The sequence below is a fragment of the Engystomops pustulosus genome, chromosome 1 (genome assembly GCF_040894005.1).
Source record: "Engystomops pustulosus chromosome 1, aEngPut4.maternal, whole genome shotgun sequence".
NCBI classification, from domain to species: Eukaryota; Metazoa; Chordata; class Amphibia; order Anura; family Leptodactylidae; genus Engystomops; species Engystomops pustulosus.
The window spans coordinates 118550343-118564435 of NC_092411.1; the positions used below are offsets into that span (position 1 = coordinate 118550343).

General features: G+C 41.9%; 1 protein-coding gene across 4 annotated transcripts in view; it reads right to left on the reverse strand.

The window, feature by feature from the left end:
* Window positions 1–14093, reverse strand: part of PIP5K1B (phosphatidylinositol-4-phosphate 5-kinase type 1 beta) — a 100475-nt gene that overhangs the window by 42278 nt on the left and 44104 nt on the right. For all 4 annotated transcript variants that reach the window (XM_072151344.1, XM_072151354.1, XM_072151329.1 and 1 more), the window contains exon 4: window positions 1685–1815. In XM_072151344.1, the coding sequence (XP_072007445.1) occupies window positions 1685–1815 (131 nt within the window). The remainder of the gene's footprint in view (window positions 1–1684; window positions 1816–14093) is intronic.

A 14093-nucleotide genomic window follows, 5' to 3' on the forward strand; every position in this document is an offset into this window, starting at 1 on the left:
ACAGAATAAGGCTCCATGCAGGCAACCGTATATACATCTGATACATGTCCTCCATAGGCCAGCAATGGGTGCACGTTGCCGTATGGAATCGGTACCGTTCCATACCTGGGAGAAAGATAGGACATGTCCTATCTTTCCCCAGAAAGCGGCGCCATGCGCCATATATCACAGTAGAGAGGGGCAGTGATGAGCAGCGCTCACCCACTCCTCCTCTCCCGGGCATCGACGTGTGTCCGCCATGCTAAGGTACGGCGGGCACTCGTTTGTCTGAATATAGCCTTAGACAGTCACACACCGGTCTACATAGCAATTGTATATACAGAATTAAAATATATTTATTTTTAGTACTTTCAATTAGTACTTTCAGTAAAACTATAGCAAGACAGTTAGTTCATTAAAAAAAGGCCACCCAGGATATAACACAGTATAAATATGTATCATATATATATATACATGGGCTAAATGTAAGGCTCTTGTTGAACCTAAATTCTACTATAGAAAAGCTTATGCTTCCTACTCACTTTGGAGGGAGAAGGTGGAGATCATGTGTGTATCTGGCAAGAGAGCTGAGTGTGTTCTGCTCTGGGGATGCTGACATCTCCTCCACAGAATAGTGATGTAGAAGGTCTGCTGTTCCCTATCATTCCCTCCATCCCAGTCTGTGATGCCACAGAACTTTCACTGTCTTTCTCTGCACTACAAGTTGCCACAACCTTCTCCACACTCTATGCTATCCAAACACTTTCTACACAGCAGTGAGCTGTTAACTGTAAGTGCTCACACATCACAGCCTATATACTTAATGTGAATAAACTTGTATTCAAAGAACATTACACCACAGCACAACTTGATGAATTAAAATTTCTTCTTTTATTGCATGTGCATTAAAACACAAGGTGAACACAAGGCAGGCATTTCCTACGCATTTCGGAAAGTTTGTCTTTCCTTAGTCATGGCATATTTACAAATGACAAAACACACACATTTATAAAACCAAATAGCCTATCAAGAGACACCTTGGTGCTGACATCATAGCATAATAATGAATTGTAATAATATTAAGACTTAACGTTAAGTATTTAATCTTGTACAATGTGCACATCACAAAATTATGACTACAGTAGGAAAATATTTAAATGCAAAAAGTGAAGGGTGGCACAGTGTAAAAAGTAGGATTATATTCCAATGCAAGGTCTGGCTCAAGACCTCAAAGTTGCCAGAGTATCCAAAACAGGGAAGCAGCACCCTGCTCCGTTCAATTCTTCATACACATGTGGATAAGTGCAACGTTTCAGCTAACTTAATGTAGCCATTTTCAAGCGAGGTGTCACTATGGAGAGGTGTCACCCCTCCTCCTCTCCATCGCTGCTGACGTATGCCTGCCCAGCCGTAGCCGAGCGGGCATACGTCAGTGTGCATGTGACCTTAGGCTGAGAAACTTATTATATCATTGGCTATGTAAAACAAGTTTTTTTGACAGACGAGAGATATTATTTCAGGCTTTTTCCAACTGACATACAGCTTTTCTATGGGATTAGAGAAAATTGAGAAAAACTAGTGCTTATCTTACATATCTCATTACTGGGAGCATCTCAGAAACAAATTATAAACAAAACAAAAGTTATTCTAATAAGACTTCATTCTATAAGCTTACAACTTTGAGGCTTGTCGTTAGAATTCTTACCTTGGTAAGAAAACACTCTCCACTACATAGAAATCTTGCATGAGCACATCTCTGTCAGGTTTGGATGTAAGGTTACCTACAGTATATCCTATTCCCAACTGAATGGTTCCTTTTATCGCTGATGAGGCTGTCTGTAAAGATAATAAACATAGGCATAATCAATAATTTTCTTCACCAATGGATCGTTTAATGATGTGTATTGTAAAAGGATAACAGGTCCCAGTCCAGGTTTTCTGCCACCAAAAATAGTGACCAAGAATTACCATATATACTCGAGTATAAGCCTAGTTTTTCAGCATTAAAAAAGGTGCTGAAAACCCAAACTCGGCTTATACTCGAGTAAAAAAATATCAAAACTCACCTTTCCGGCATCCCCCGCTGCTGGCTATATACTAGGGCAGGGGGCTGGCTATATACAGGGGCAGGGGCTGGCTATGTACTGGGGCAGGAGGCTGGCTATGTACTGGGGCAGGGGGCTGGCTATGTACTGGGGCAGGGGGCTGGCTATATACTGGGGCAGGGGGCTGGCTATATAATGGGGGATATGGGGTGGCAGGCTATATACTGGGGGGCAGGGTCTGGCAGGCGATATACTGGGAGGCTGTGACCAATGCATTTCCCACCCTCGACTTATACTCAAGTCAATAGGTTTTCCCAGGTTTTTGTGGTAAAATTAGGGACCTCGGCTTATACTTGAGTCGGCTTATACTTGAGTATATACGGGTACTATGCCACTACAAGTCTTGTAAACCCACAAGAAGGACATCAGTACCTGGCTTCCCAATTTGAGCATACAGTAAATACAATCATGATAAAAAAAAGTAAGCTATTCTCTTCAATTTTTAGCATTTTACATGAATTTCACCCTTTTGAAAATCAGGACATAAAAAAATTTCTGTTCCTTACTAGGACTTGAAATTAGGTAACTACAACTTCATATGAAGAACAAAACACTTATTATTCTTCTTATATTTTTGTTAACAAAATATAAAAAAAATGCCAAAAAATGAATCCTAAAAACAGGTGTCAAGCCACACCCCTACACTTCAAGCGTGTGTGTAATGATCTTTTTATGGATATGCACAACAGCATACAAGTATACCAATTATCAGTCATGATGCTGAAAGCAGCTGGAAACATCAATCATGGCTAAAGGGTGGCAATGCCACATAAGTAGTGAAGATGTCTGAATGCAATCTGACAAATTGTTTATGTGCATGGTTTAATTGGTTTGTGGGCAAAATTGTAAAAATTGTCTCTGCTCCTAAAAATTGTCTCTGCTCTTATTAACCCCTTGACACTGAGACTATTGTTGATGTTAAAGAGGTTTTCCCAGAAACTAAAGTTAGGCCCTATCCACGGGATAAGGCCTAACTTGCTTATCAGTGGAGTCTCAGTTCTGTGACCCCCCCCCCACAGATCGCGAAAACATGGGGTCTGTCCACCCCCTCGCCGCTCCGTCACAGTAATCTAGGAGATGGCCGCGCATGACCGTTCTGCTCCATTAATCTTTATGGAGCTGACGGAGATCGCCGAGCGCTGCAACTGTTTTTGTAGGACCAGTTTAGTTTTTGAAAAGCCCCATATTTGTGGGACACAGAGCTTTTTGAATGACTTTTAGTAACTATTTTATTTTCTTGAGCAGGACTTTCGTGAACTCTGCAGGACGGGTACGGAAATGTGCCCCAATATGTCCAATTGCAGCCCTAGCGACAGTAAACTCTGTGACCTGCCATGGCCTGGCCATGCTATAAAAAAAACTTTGTCTAAGGAGAATATGGTCATTCTAATTAGCAAACACTGAGAGGTCTACATTCACTTCCTGTTTCTCATCCAATTTTTGTAGCTTTTGGTATTTGGTTAACAGTATTACCAGTATGTCTTGCAACTATTAATAAAGGGTTTCCCACACACTTGGTAGTTTTAGCTTCACAATATTCATATATGCAACATATCTTTGTTTCTCTTTTGTGGGTTGTATTCTCTATGGTGGTTATAGATAATATTCTGCTGACAATATTTTTGACAGCTAATACTTCTAGTTGTACAAGCAGAAAAAAGGTTGTCCAAAACCCAAATCACTTAACCAGTTTTATTTAGTTAAAGGGGTTGTCCAGGGTCAGTGAAATCAAGATGCCGCATTATATATCAAGCACACCACCATACATTGCACAGTTTTTGCGCTTGGAATTGCAGCTTAGTTCCATTCACATGAATGCAGCTTAACGGCACACAGGCCATATAATGACCATTTCAAGTAGTTGATCAGTGGGGGCCCAAGATTTTAGGACATTCCCTTTAGGAAGGCTCAGTTTGCACAGGACACATGTGGAGTAAGGGGATGTTTTCAAAAACCATCCCAATGTCCATGTTTTAAAATGACTAAAAATGCAATGTCCACGTCAAAAGCTACATTATTTTAACTTGCACCCGATGGGGATCGTGGGTAAACTGGGTATGATTGCAGTTAATTCAATTTTTAATCTTCAGAAAGTCTCCCATTTGTCGCATCTGCTAAATTCTTCCATATATACTACAACTTTTTGCCAACACTCCCCTTTTGATTTCAAACAACTGACAGATATATCATGTAAATCCAAATATTGTTGACAGAAATGAAGTCTGACGTTCCACAAAGTCACACATTTAGGTGCAAATCCACTCCAGTCACCAAGTGCAAAAAATTCCAAATGTACTCCAGAAATTAACATTTATAAAGGTGCAAAATATATTAAAAGAACTGTGGACTAACTGCAAAACTGGAGTAATACCTACCTAATGATAAATCTGCCCCAAAATGTGATGATCCTTCATTAGGCTGCCTGCCCGTTTTAATCATTTCGAACAGTCTAACCTTGTCACTTAAACCAGCTGTGTTTGGCAGGAAATTCATTCCAGCTTACCCTCTTGTTCATGATGGAAGCACAGATCACTCTTCATTGTCTAATGCGGTTCATGTAATGAAAAAATAATTAGCCATCTCCTTAAGACCCAGTGATGGGGGGAGAGACCCCCCAAAGGCAAGTTAAATGCCGCGGTCGTGCTGACCGCAGCATTTAACAGGTTAAACACCCGCGATCGGAGCCTACTCCAACCAAGGGTGTTACCCCGGGATGTCAGCGGGAGATTACCGCTGACATCCCGCGACCCCCGATGCCGGCTCGGCTCCGATGCCGTAGCTCTACTGCACTGAACTAATCGCAGAACCCAGCGCTGTAGAGCTACGCCGTGGAGCGCTAAGGGCTTAAAAGGATTTCCAGTTTACAATACTGATGACCTATCCATTGGACATCAGATTGGTGGGGGTCCAATCAACCAAGCTTTCTGCTTTAGTTTGCCAAAGGAATTATAACAGATAATGATGTCAGAAGTATGGTTTCATTTTCTGGGTAGTGACCTCTGGGAACTGCAGCTTCACTAATATTCACTAAAGTCATCACAATGGATACTAAATAGTATTGTCATCACAAACAGGAAAACGCCTAGAAATGACTATGCTGAAAATCCTTGCAATATCTGCAAATTAAAGCAATTTAGTAAAGGCAACATAAAAGACTAGTCTTCATTCAATGATTGTGGTACGATTTTAGCTACAAAATGTGACAATTATTAACGTTTAAAGGCGTATTCCCTCAAACAGGCGTTAGGCGTGGCGCTCTGCAATTTCTGCCAGCTCCATGGAGGTTAATGGAGCAGAAAGGTCATCCGTGGCCATTTGGTCCATTACTCTGACGGACCAATGAGGGGTCTGACGGAGGTACGTCGGACCCCATCAGACCCCTGGTTTTCGTGATCTGTGGGGGTCTCATCCCGGAGACGCCCACTTATCAGCAAGTTAGGCCCTATCCTGTGGATAAGGCCTAACTTCTGTTCATGGGAAAAAGTGGGTAGTCCACTTTCAGCAAATAATTGATATTGTTTATGTAATAAAAAAATACACTTATCTATATCTTTGTCTATAAATTCCTCACAGTTTTCTAGATCTCTGCTTGCTGTCCTTCAACATGAAGATTCATTGTTTACTTCCAGTGTATAAACACCGGTCCATGGTCATGTGATGTCACACAGGTGCACGGCTCGTTATAACACACAGCTCTGATTACTCTCTGTGATAATAAAGAGTCGTGTCTCTGTATCATATTACATGACCATGGATCACAAACATGTTCCTACTAGGTACTATAGAAATGAAGAATGAGGCATCTGAAGTCAGGCATCTGCAGCCTCTAAACTTGACTGATCTCAGGCGAATATGACTCTTCTCATCTAATTTACCCATGACTTTTGCAGAAATTTTTTTATAGGCAAAAGAGTGAATTCCAGAAAGATTATTTCATACCATACCTATCGGAGCTAGAAGTTTAATGGGGTAAAATCTGCTGACTTGTTTCCTTTACATTCTTTTTAGGCAACACATACAAAAAAATTAGAGCAGATCCTTGTTAGATTAAGTTATTTGTTACCCATTTAAAATTCTAAACTTCTTTGTCATCATAAGTTCACTTTTAAATTGCTTTGTATGCTTCAATTGCAACATCAAGAAATTCATGGCCACAATATTAATGATCTGTTTTTCTGTGTTATGTAAATAAATTGTTTTGGGTCTAAGGCCCCTTTCACACTTGCGTTTTTCACGCGCGTTTTCTGTAACCAATGGGTCTTTTCAGACTTGCATTTCTTTTCACGCACACACACGCGGTTTTTTTAACACGCGTTTAAATCTCGACAAGCTCTACTTTTGCAAGTCACGCAAGTGAAAAACGCACTATACAAGTCTATGGAGATGCATCAAAAACGCATTGCACTCTGAGACACTTGCAAGTGCAATGCAAGTCCAATGCGTTTTTCACGCATCAATTGACATAGAAAAGATAGAGCTCAGTCCCGGTCCATTGAAAAACGCATTGAAATTGCATTGAAAACACGCGTGAAAAAATGAGACACTGAACAAACTCTGAGTGAAAACTGATTGCACTCTGATGCAAAATGCGCGTTTTTCTCTGACCAAACCCTGATCGCACCCGGTCAGTGAAAAACGCACATTTTGCATCAGAGTTCAATCAGTTTTCACTCAGAGTTTGTTCAGTGTCTCAGTTTTTCAGGCGCAATTTCAATGCGTTTTTCACGCGCAGAAATGCGCGTGAAATGGACTCAGGACTGAGCTCTATCTTTTCTATGGCAATTGATGCGTGAAAAACGCATTGCACTTGCATTGCACTTGCAAGTGTCTCAGAGTGCAATGCGTTTTTGATGCATCTCCATAGACTTGTATGGTGCGTTTTTCACGCGCATGACTTGCAAAAGTAGAGCATGCTGAGATTTAAACGCGCATTAAAAAAAATGCGCGTGTGCGCGTGAAAAAAATGCAAGTCTGAAAAGACCCATTGATTACAATGGGTCAGAGTGCAATGCAAGTTCTGCGCGTCAAAAGCATGCGCAGAAAACGCGCGTTAAAAGCGCAAGTGTGAAAGGGGCCTTAGGCCCCTTCCACACTAGCGTTGCATTTCACGTCAGGGTGCAATGCGTGAAAAACTGACGTTTTTGGCTGCGTTTTTGTTCCATTTTTCCTTGGAGTAATTAGCGTTTTTGCGTTTTTCACGCGCGTGTTGTTAGCGGTTTTTTTTGCGTTTTCGGCGCATTTTTCACGCGCGAGTCAATGGGAGACTCGAGCATTTTTCAAAGGGACCATGGTTTGGGATTAAAATGTGTTATTTAATTGAAAAATAATGTCTTCTGATAAGTTGCAAACATCTGCGATCTATTCTTCACTGTTCCCCGTGTATATTATCTCCTGACAAGTTAGCAGATGTGAAGAACAGTGAAGAATAGAATAAAAACAGTGAACACAGTGAACACAGTGAACAATATATATGTGTGTGAAGAACACATTGCAGATGTTTAAATACATCTGCAATGTGTTCTTCACACATATATATTGTTCTTCACATGCTATTTTGGGCGCACCGTTCCGCGCGTATCTCCCGACAAGTAAGCAGATGTGCCGAACATCTGTAATCTATTCTTCACTGTGTTCTGCACTGTGTTTTTCTCTTAAATGATCCTGTGTTCACTGTGTTCACTGTTTTTATTCTATTCTTCACTGTTCTTCATTGTGTTTTTTTAATTAAATGATCGTTCTCGAGCAGGGGAAATACTGTTATTCTGGTCACCTAGCAACCCTTACGTTTAAAACGCATTGCACTCGCATTGCACTTGCAATGACTGCGAGTGCAATGCGTTCTTGATGCATCTCCATAGACTTGAATGGGGCGTGAAAAACCCGCGTGACACGCAAAAGTAGAGCATGCTGCGATTTTGATGCGCGTGAAAACGAACGCAAGCACGCGCGTGAAAACCAACGCTAATGAAGAAAGACCCATTGAATACAATGGGACAGAGTGCAATGCAAGTTCTGCGCGTCAAATGCACGCGCAGAACTCGCGCGTGAAAAACGCCAGTGTGGAAGGGGCTTTACTCTCTGTGATAATAACGGCTTGTGCATCTGCATGTCCATCACATCAGAATGGACAGATTTCTAGCCACTGGAAGTAAGCAGAGAAGCTTCCTATAGAATGACAGCAAGCAGTGATCTAAAAAAACTGTGTGGAATTGATACATTAATATGGTATATTGGAAAATTTTATCACTTTTCCTTACACAAACCATAGCAAATATTTGCTGAAAGTGGACAACCCCTTTAAGCCACAGCCCTTTTTCAGTTTCTATTTCTCACTCTTCACCTTAAAAATACATAATTTTCTTATTTTTCTCTGTACAGAACATTAGGAGGGATTGTTTTCTGCATAACAAGTTGTTCTTCCTTGAATACTCCATGTCATGTGCTGGGAAGCTGGAAATAAATTCTACTGTGGTTAAATTGATGAACAAACAAATTTGCGGCATTTTCTGGTGGGATCTGTTTTTACTGCTTTCACTTTGCATTTCAAATCACACCTTCCCTTTATTCTCTGTGTTGTTAGAATCACGGAAATACCAAAATCATATGGGGGAAGTAAGGCCCCTTCCACACTTGTGTTGCAGATCACGTCAGAGTTTGATCAGGGTGCGATCAGGGTTTGGTCAGTGAAAAACGCACATTTTGCATCAGAGTGCAATCAGTTTTCAGTCAGAGTTTGTTCAGTGTCTCAGTTTTTCACGCGCGTTTTCAATGCAATTTCAATGCGTTTTTCACACGCAGGTAATGCGCATGAAATGGACTCAGGGCTGAGCTCTATCTTTTCTATGGCAATTGATGCGTGAAAAACGCATTGCACTTGCATTGATTGCACTTGAATGTGTCTCAGAGTGCAATGCGTTTTTGATGCATCTTGTGTGGTGCGTTTTTCACGCATGTGACTTGCAAAAGTAGAGCATGTCGAGATTTAAACGCGCGTTAAAAAAACATGCGTGTGTGCGTGCGTGAATAAAAAATGCAAGTCTGAAAAGACCCATTGGTTACAATGGGTCAGAGTGCAATGCAAGTTCTGCACGTCAAAAGCACACGCAGAAAAGGCGCGTGAAAAATGCAAGTGTGAAAGGGGCCTAAGGCCCCTTCCACACTAGCGAGTGTGATGCGATGAACTCGCATCACACTCGCAACGCAAGCTGCCGGGAACGCACGGCCCGAACGCTGCACCGCGGGAGTGAACTGACATGCTGAGTTCACTCCCGCGGTGCAGCGTTCGGGCCGTGCGTTCCCGGCAGCTTGCGTTGCGAGTGTGATGCAAGTTCATCGCATCACACTCGCTAGTGTGGAAGGGGCCTAAGAGTTCTCCTTACGGACACTGCCAGTTAAGGCCGCCATGTAGGTGTGTGGAGTCTTATAGCCACCGATGCTCCACTAGGGAGATTCTGGGAAAATATGCAAAGTTTTCCAGGCTGAGATAAGGAAAACCATGCCTCTTTTAGCTACCTTGGAAGGCAGCCCCTTAACACCAAGCACGACCTACAAGAGACCTTATGAGATGATGCAGGATTAAACCAAATCAGTATATCAATTCCAGAAGGAACAGACTCCCAACTGTAGACAGTACTGTTTCAAAGTGGTTGGGGCTCCTCAGTACAGTGTAGGGAACTGCTTTGGCTGAGTGAGAGGCTCGTGACTAGGGTCGGGAGTTCTTCTTATTGCCAATTAAGGCCGCCATGTAGGATTCTGTAACATGCGTGCCGACATTATCTTCTGCCCAGCGAATGTGGATGAGAATGCCTAAATTTCCTTTTTATGATTTACTCTGACTTTCCTAGTGTGAATCATGGCTTATGTTTGGTGGCCGTCTTTATTGAACTGCACCACACCCAGTACACTGCAGCTTTGCCCCAGTGCAGCCATGGTTAACCTGCTGTGATGGAGTCCTCACTTTACCTAGCTTACCTGCGATCTGTCTGTTCATATCTGATATCTCCTGACCCTTTTGGCTTGTCTCCTGGTATTTCTTTTGTCTGTCTTATTGTTACTTTGTTTGCTCTATCCATTGTGATCTGGCTTTGACAAACACTGTTTTCTGTATGTGTGTTGTTTTGTCTGTGTTTGCACTTTGGCACAGGGAGGAACGTCGCCCAGTTACTGGCCATTGTTTAGGATGGTTTCTAGTAAGTAGCCAGAAGTGGCAGTGTAGCAATTGGAGATGTAGGGTTCACTGGCCACAGTCCATAGTCAGTTCCCAGACCCTGCATTACAGATTTTACTATGTTTTAATAGATTTTTAAAAATGAAAACCTGATCTTCAATTTTTTTTCTATGTTTCACCATATTCTGACTACTTTTTCATACTACGGTGTACGGAGCTGTGTAAGGGGTCATTTTTTTCAGGACAATTTCATTGCTACTAAATTGGGAACTGTCCAGCCTTTTTTTTAAAATTAAAATTGTGTTGCAAAATTATGTGTTGCATGATGCTGAAAAAGTGGTGATTAGGACATTTGTGTTCTATTTTCTGTTATGGAAATGTTATCCCCTCCTTCTGTTATCCCCAGCAAATAATTGTGTTTATATTTTGAAGGATCAGGTATTTTGGGACACGGCAATGCATGACATGATTAAGACTTTATTTGATTATTTTTATATCTGTTCTAAGGAAAGATGTTGGTACCCGTCGTCCTGTTACATGCTGCCGGCAGCTTTGCTGGCATCATGTAAAGGGTTAACATCCATAATTGGTGCTGGATGTTTGCGCTGTGTTTTTGCTGCAATATTTTTGACAGGCTACATAAGAACAGTGTCACATGTTTACATGGGTAGCTTAATGTCTTTATTACTGCACTTCAACAAAAGGCTCAATAACTACTTAAAAACCCCATTAGCTAAATTTAAGTAGCTGGTATAGCCAGTTTTCCCCAGACAAATATTTTTTTGAGGGCGTAATTAAAGGATATGAATTTCTATTTCCTAATCCTGCATAAGCCTCTTCTTGTAATGCATCACACAACATATAGGTGGATTTCCTTTGCTACCTGAGTGCCTGGCTAAGCTCGGCCTAGCGCTTGTGTCATGGCTGCTGGGTACTAGAGGAATCAAATCGTCCATGCCGGGCACGTATTTAGCACGTATATTGCAAGAAAAGAAAGGTCTCCAGGGGCACTTACGATGGGTGTGTAAGGATCCCTGGCTAGATGGTACATAGGTGGTCCTTGTTGTTAGCAGCTTTGGGCACGGACCACATGGAGACAAGGGATGTCAACCATAAACTCACGGTTCCTTTAGCAACAGGCCAGGATAAAAATTAAACTTTTCCCATGTTGCTGGTTGGATGAGTCTGCAAAGGATGCTCACATGGTAATGTTGAAACTGGAGAGATTGTAGGCTGCTTTGGCAGCCCCTGTTAGGAGTCAGGGCTGCTGTAGTAGGTCTGGTATACCTGCATGTCTGACAAAGCAGGTCTCAGAAACATCTGCTTCCCATGAGCTCAGCAGAGAAGAAAGCAGAACTTCCAGCCACAGGGAATTTTATAAAGCTCACATGGAGGCTGGCAGTTTCCTGGTTATCCAACCAGGACTTTTGTTACAGGTCCTTAAGCAGCTGCAATAACAAATATAGAGGTGATCAGACTCTATGGCAGCGAGCCCACCTATATATAGCCAGACAGCTCAGTATATAGCCAGCCAGCCCCCCAGTATTTAGTCAGCATGCCCCCTAGTATGTAGCCAGCGTGCCCCTCCCCAGTATATAGCCAGACAACCCACCCAGTATGTAGCCAGCCCCATATACATAGCCAGTCAGCCCCAACCAGTATATAGCCAGCGTGCCCCCTAGTATATAGCCAGCCTTCCCCTGTATACAGCCAGCCCCCCATTATATAGCCAGCTAGTCCCCTGTATACAGCCACCCCCTGTATAAAGCCAGCCACCCCTATGTATACAGCCAGCCAGCCCCTCCCTTGTATACATCCAGCCCCCCTGTATACAGCCAGCCCCTCCTTTGTATACAGCCAGCCCCCCCCTTGTATACAGCCAGCCCCTCCCTTGTATACAGCCAGCCCCTCCCTTGTATACTGCCAGCTGCTTTCCCGTTTACAGCCAGCCCCTCCCTTGTATACAGCCCCCCCCCCGTATACAGCCTGCCAGCCAGTCCCCCACCATAGGACATACAAATAAAAAACCATGTACTCACCTTTTCGATGCTCCCCCTGCATCTCCGCTACTTGAAGCAGGCTGGCAGACTATGAGGTTAGCCGCTTGCCAATGTCATAGTCCGTCATCGCCAGCCGCACTGTGGGGGAGCGTCGGAAAGGTGAGTAGATGTTTTTTTATTTTTCCACCTGCCCCACTAGGAGCCCATTCCACGAGCCAGATGCGGCCATCAAAAAAGCCTCATCAAAAGGCCATCCCGACCCCTACTCTGTGGGATACATAAAATCTAATAGGAGCATAATTTCGTAATGTCTGGGACATTACAAATTCAGCAGGTATCGTTAATATAATACCTCTCCTTGTAGTGCTTCTCCTGTCTGACTACAATCAAACATCCCTATACAGGCAGTCCCCGGGTTACATACAAGATAAGGTCCGAAGATTTGTTTTTAAGTTGAATTTGTATGTAAGTCGGAACTGTATATTTTATTATGGTAGATCCAGACAAAAACATTTTTTGCCCCAGTGACAATTGGTGTTTCAAAATTTTTTGCTGTAATTGGACCAAAGATTATCAATAAAACTTCATTACAGACACCTTACAGCTGATTATTGCAATATGGGACTATAGTAACATCCAGAGAGCTTCACCAGAGGTCACAGTGGGCAGAGGGTTCTGTCTTTAACTATGGGTCATCTGTAAGTCGGGCGTCCTTAAGTAGGGGACCGCCTGTATACTACTTGGTGCAATAACAGACCACATACAGATGGGTTATCGACAGTAACTACTTTAAGGTGGCATGTTTTTTTTCTTCTTCACTACTTACATCATCCATGGCTCCTGTATAATACATCTCAAGATTCATCTATTATTTATTAACCTTTTTGATAATTCATGCATTAATAAAAAGGTTTCAGTTACTGTTTCTAAGAATCTTGTACGTTCTGTGCAAGTATCATAGAAGTCCTTGGGATAATACCACTAGTTTACACATTATTTATTTTTGGATCTCTTTTTCATAATTAAGATAAGGGAATTCTCATAACAGTCTTATATTTTATGTATGAGATATACATGCCAGTTATTACACTATTGACTTCATTGACTGAACTAGGAGCTATCCATAAAATAACCATACATTCAGTACATTTGGTAATGACAGTAGTTTATGGCTCTTATTTCAATGTTCCTAATGAATGCAAACATCACATTTAAGAGATGGATAGCAGGTAGGGAATAGGGAAACAAAGTGCTCATAGGGTGATATTGTAACTGATAGTATTTTACATGTGTATGTATATATACTGCGAACCTAGAGTGGTTGTGCATCACATAGGGCACAACTCTAGTAAAGGCGTCTTAGGTGGTCTTTATCAGGTGCAGCCGTAATCTAAATGACTTCAGTCTGGGTTGCTAGACCAGCTGGAGTGTAGGTAGTAGAGTATAAAGATGAATGGTGCACACCACAGATGAGAATTATATCAGACCGTTCAAGATAAATAAAGCTAAATAAAAATAAAATATACGTTTTTTAGTAAAAACGTTATTTATCTTGAACGGTCCGACATGAATCTCATCTATGGTGTGCGCCAATGCTCTTTATAAACATCACATTTAATTATAAAAGCAAAACCTCCTCAGGATGCAGCCCAATTCACAAGTGGAGGAAGTGCAACATTTTTGTGGTATAAATTTCCATACTTAAAATACCTTCCTTAAAAAACCTTATGCAGATGCTATTGATTCCAGAAAGAAATGTGGAAATTGGGAAAAAGAAATGTAACAGACAACACGGATAAAACCTTATTCCAACACTTTAAATTGAAGAATCTTCAAAGAAAA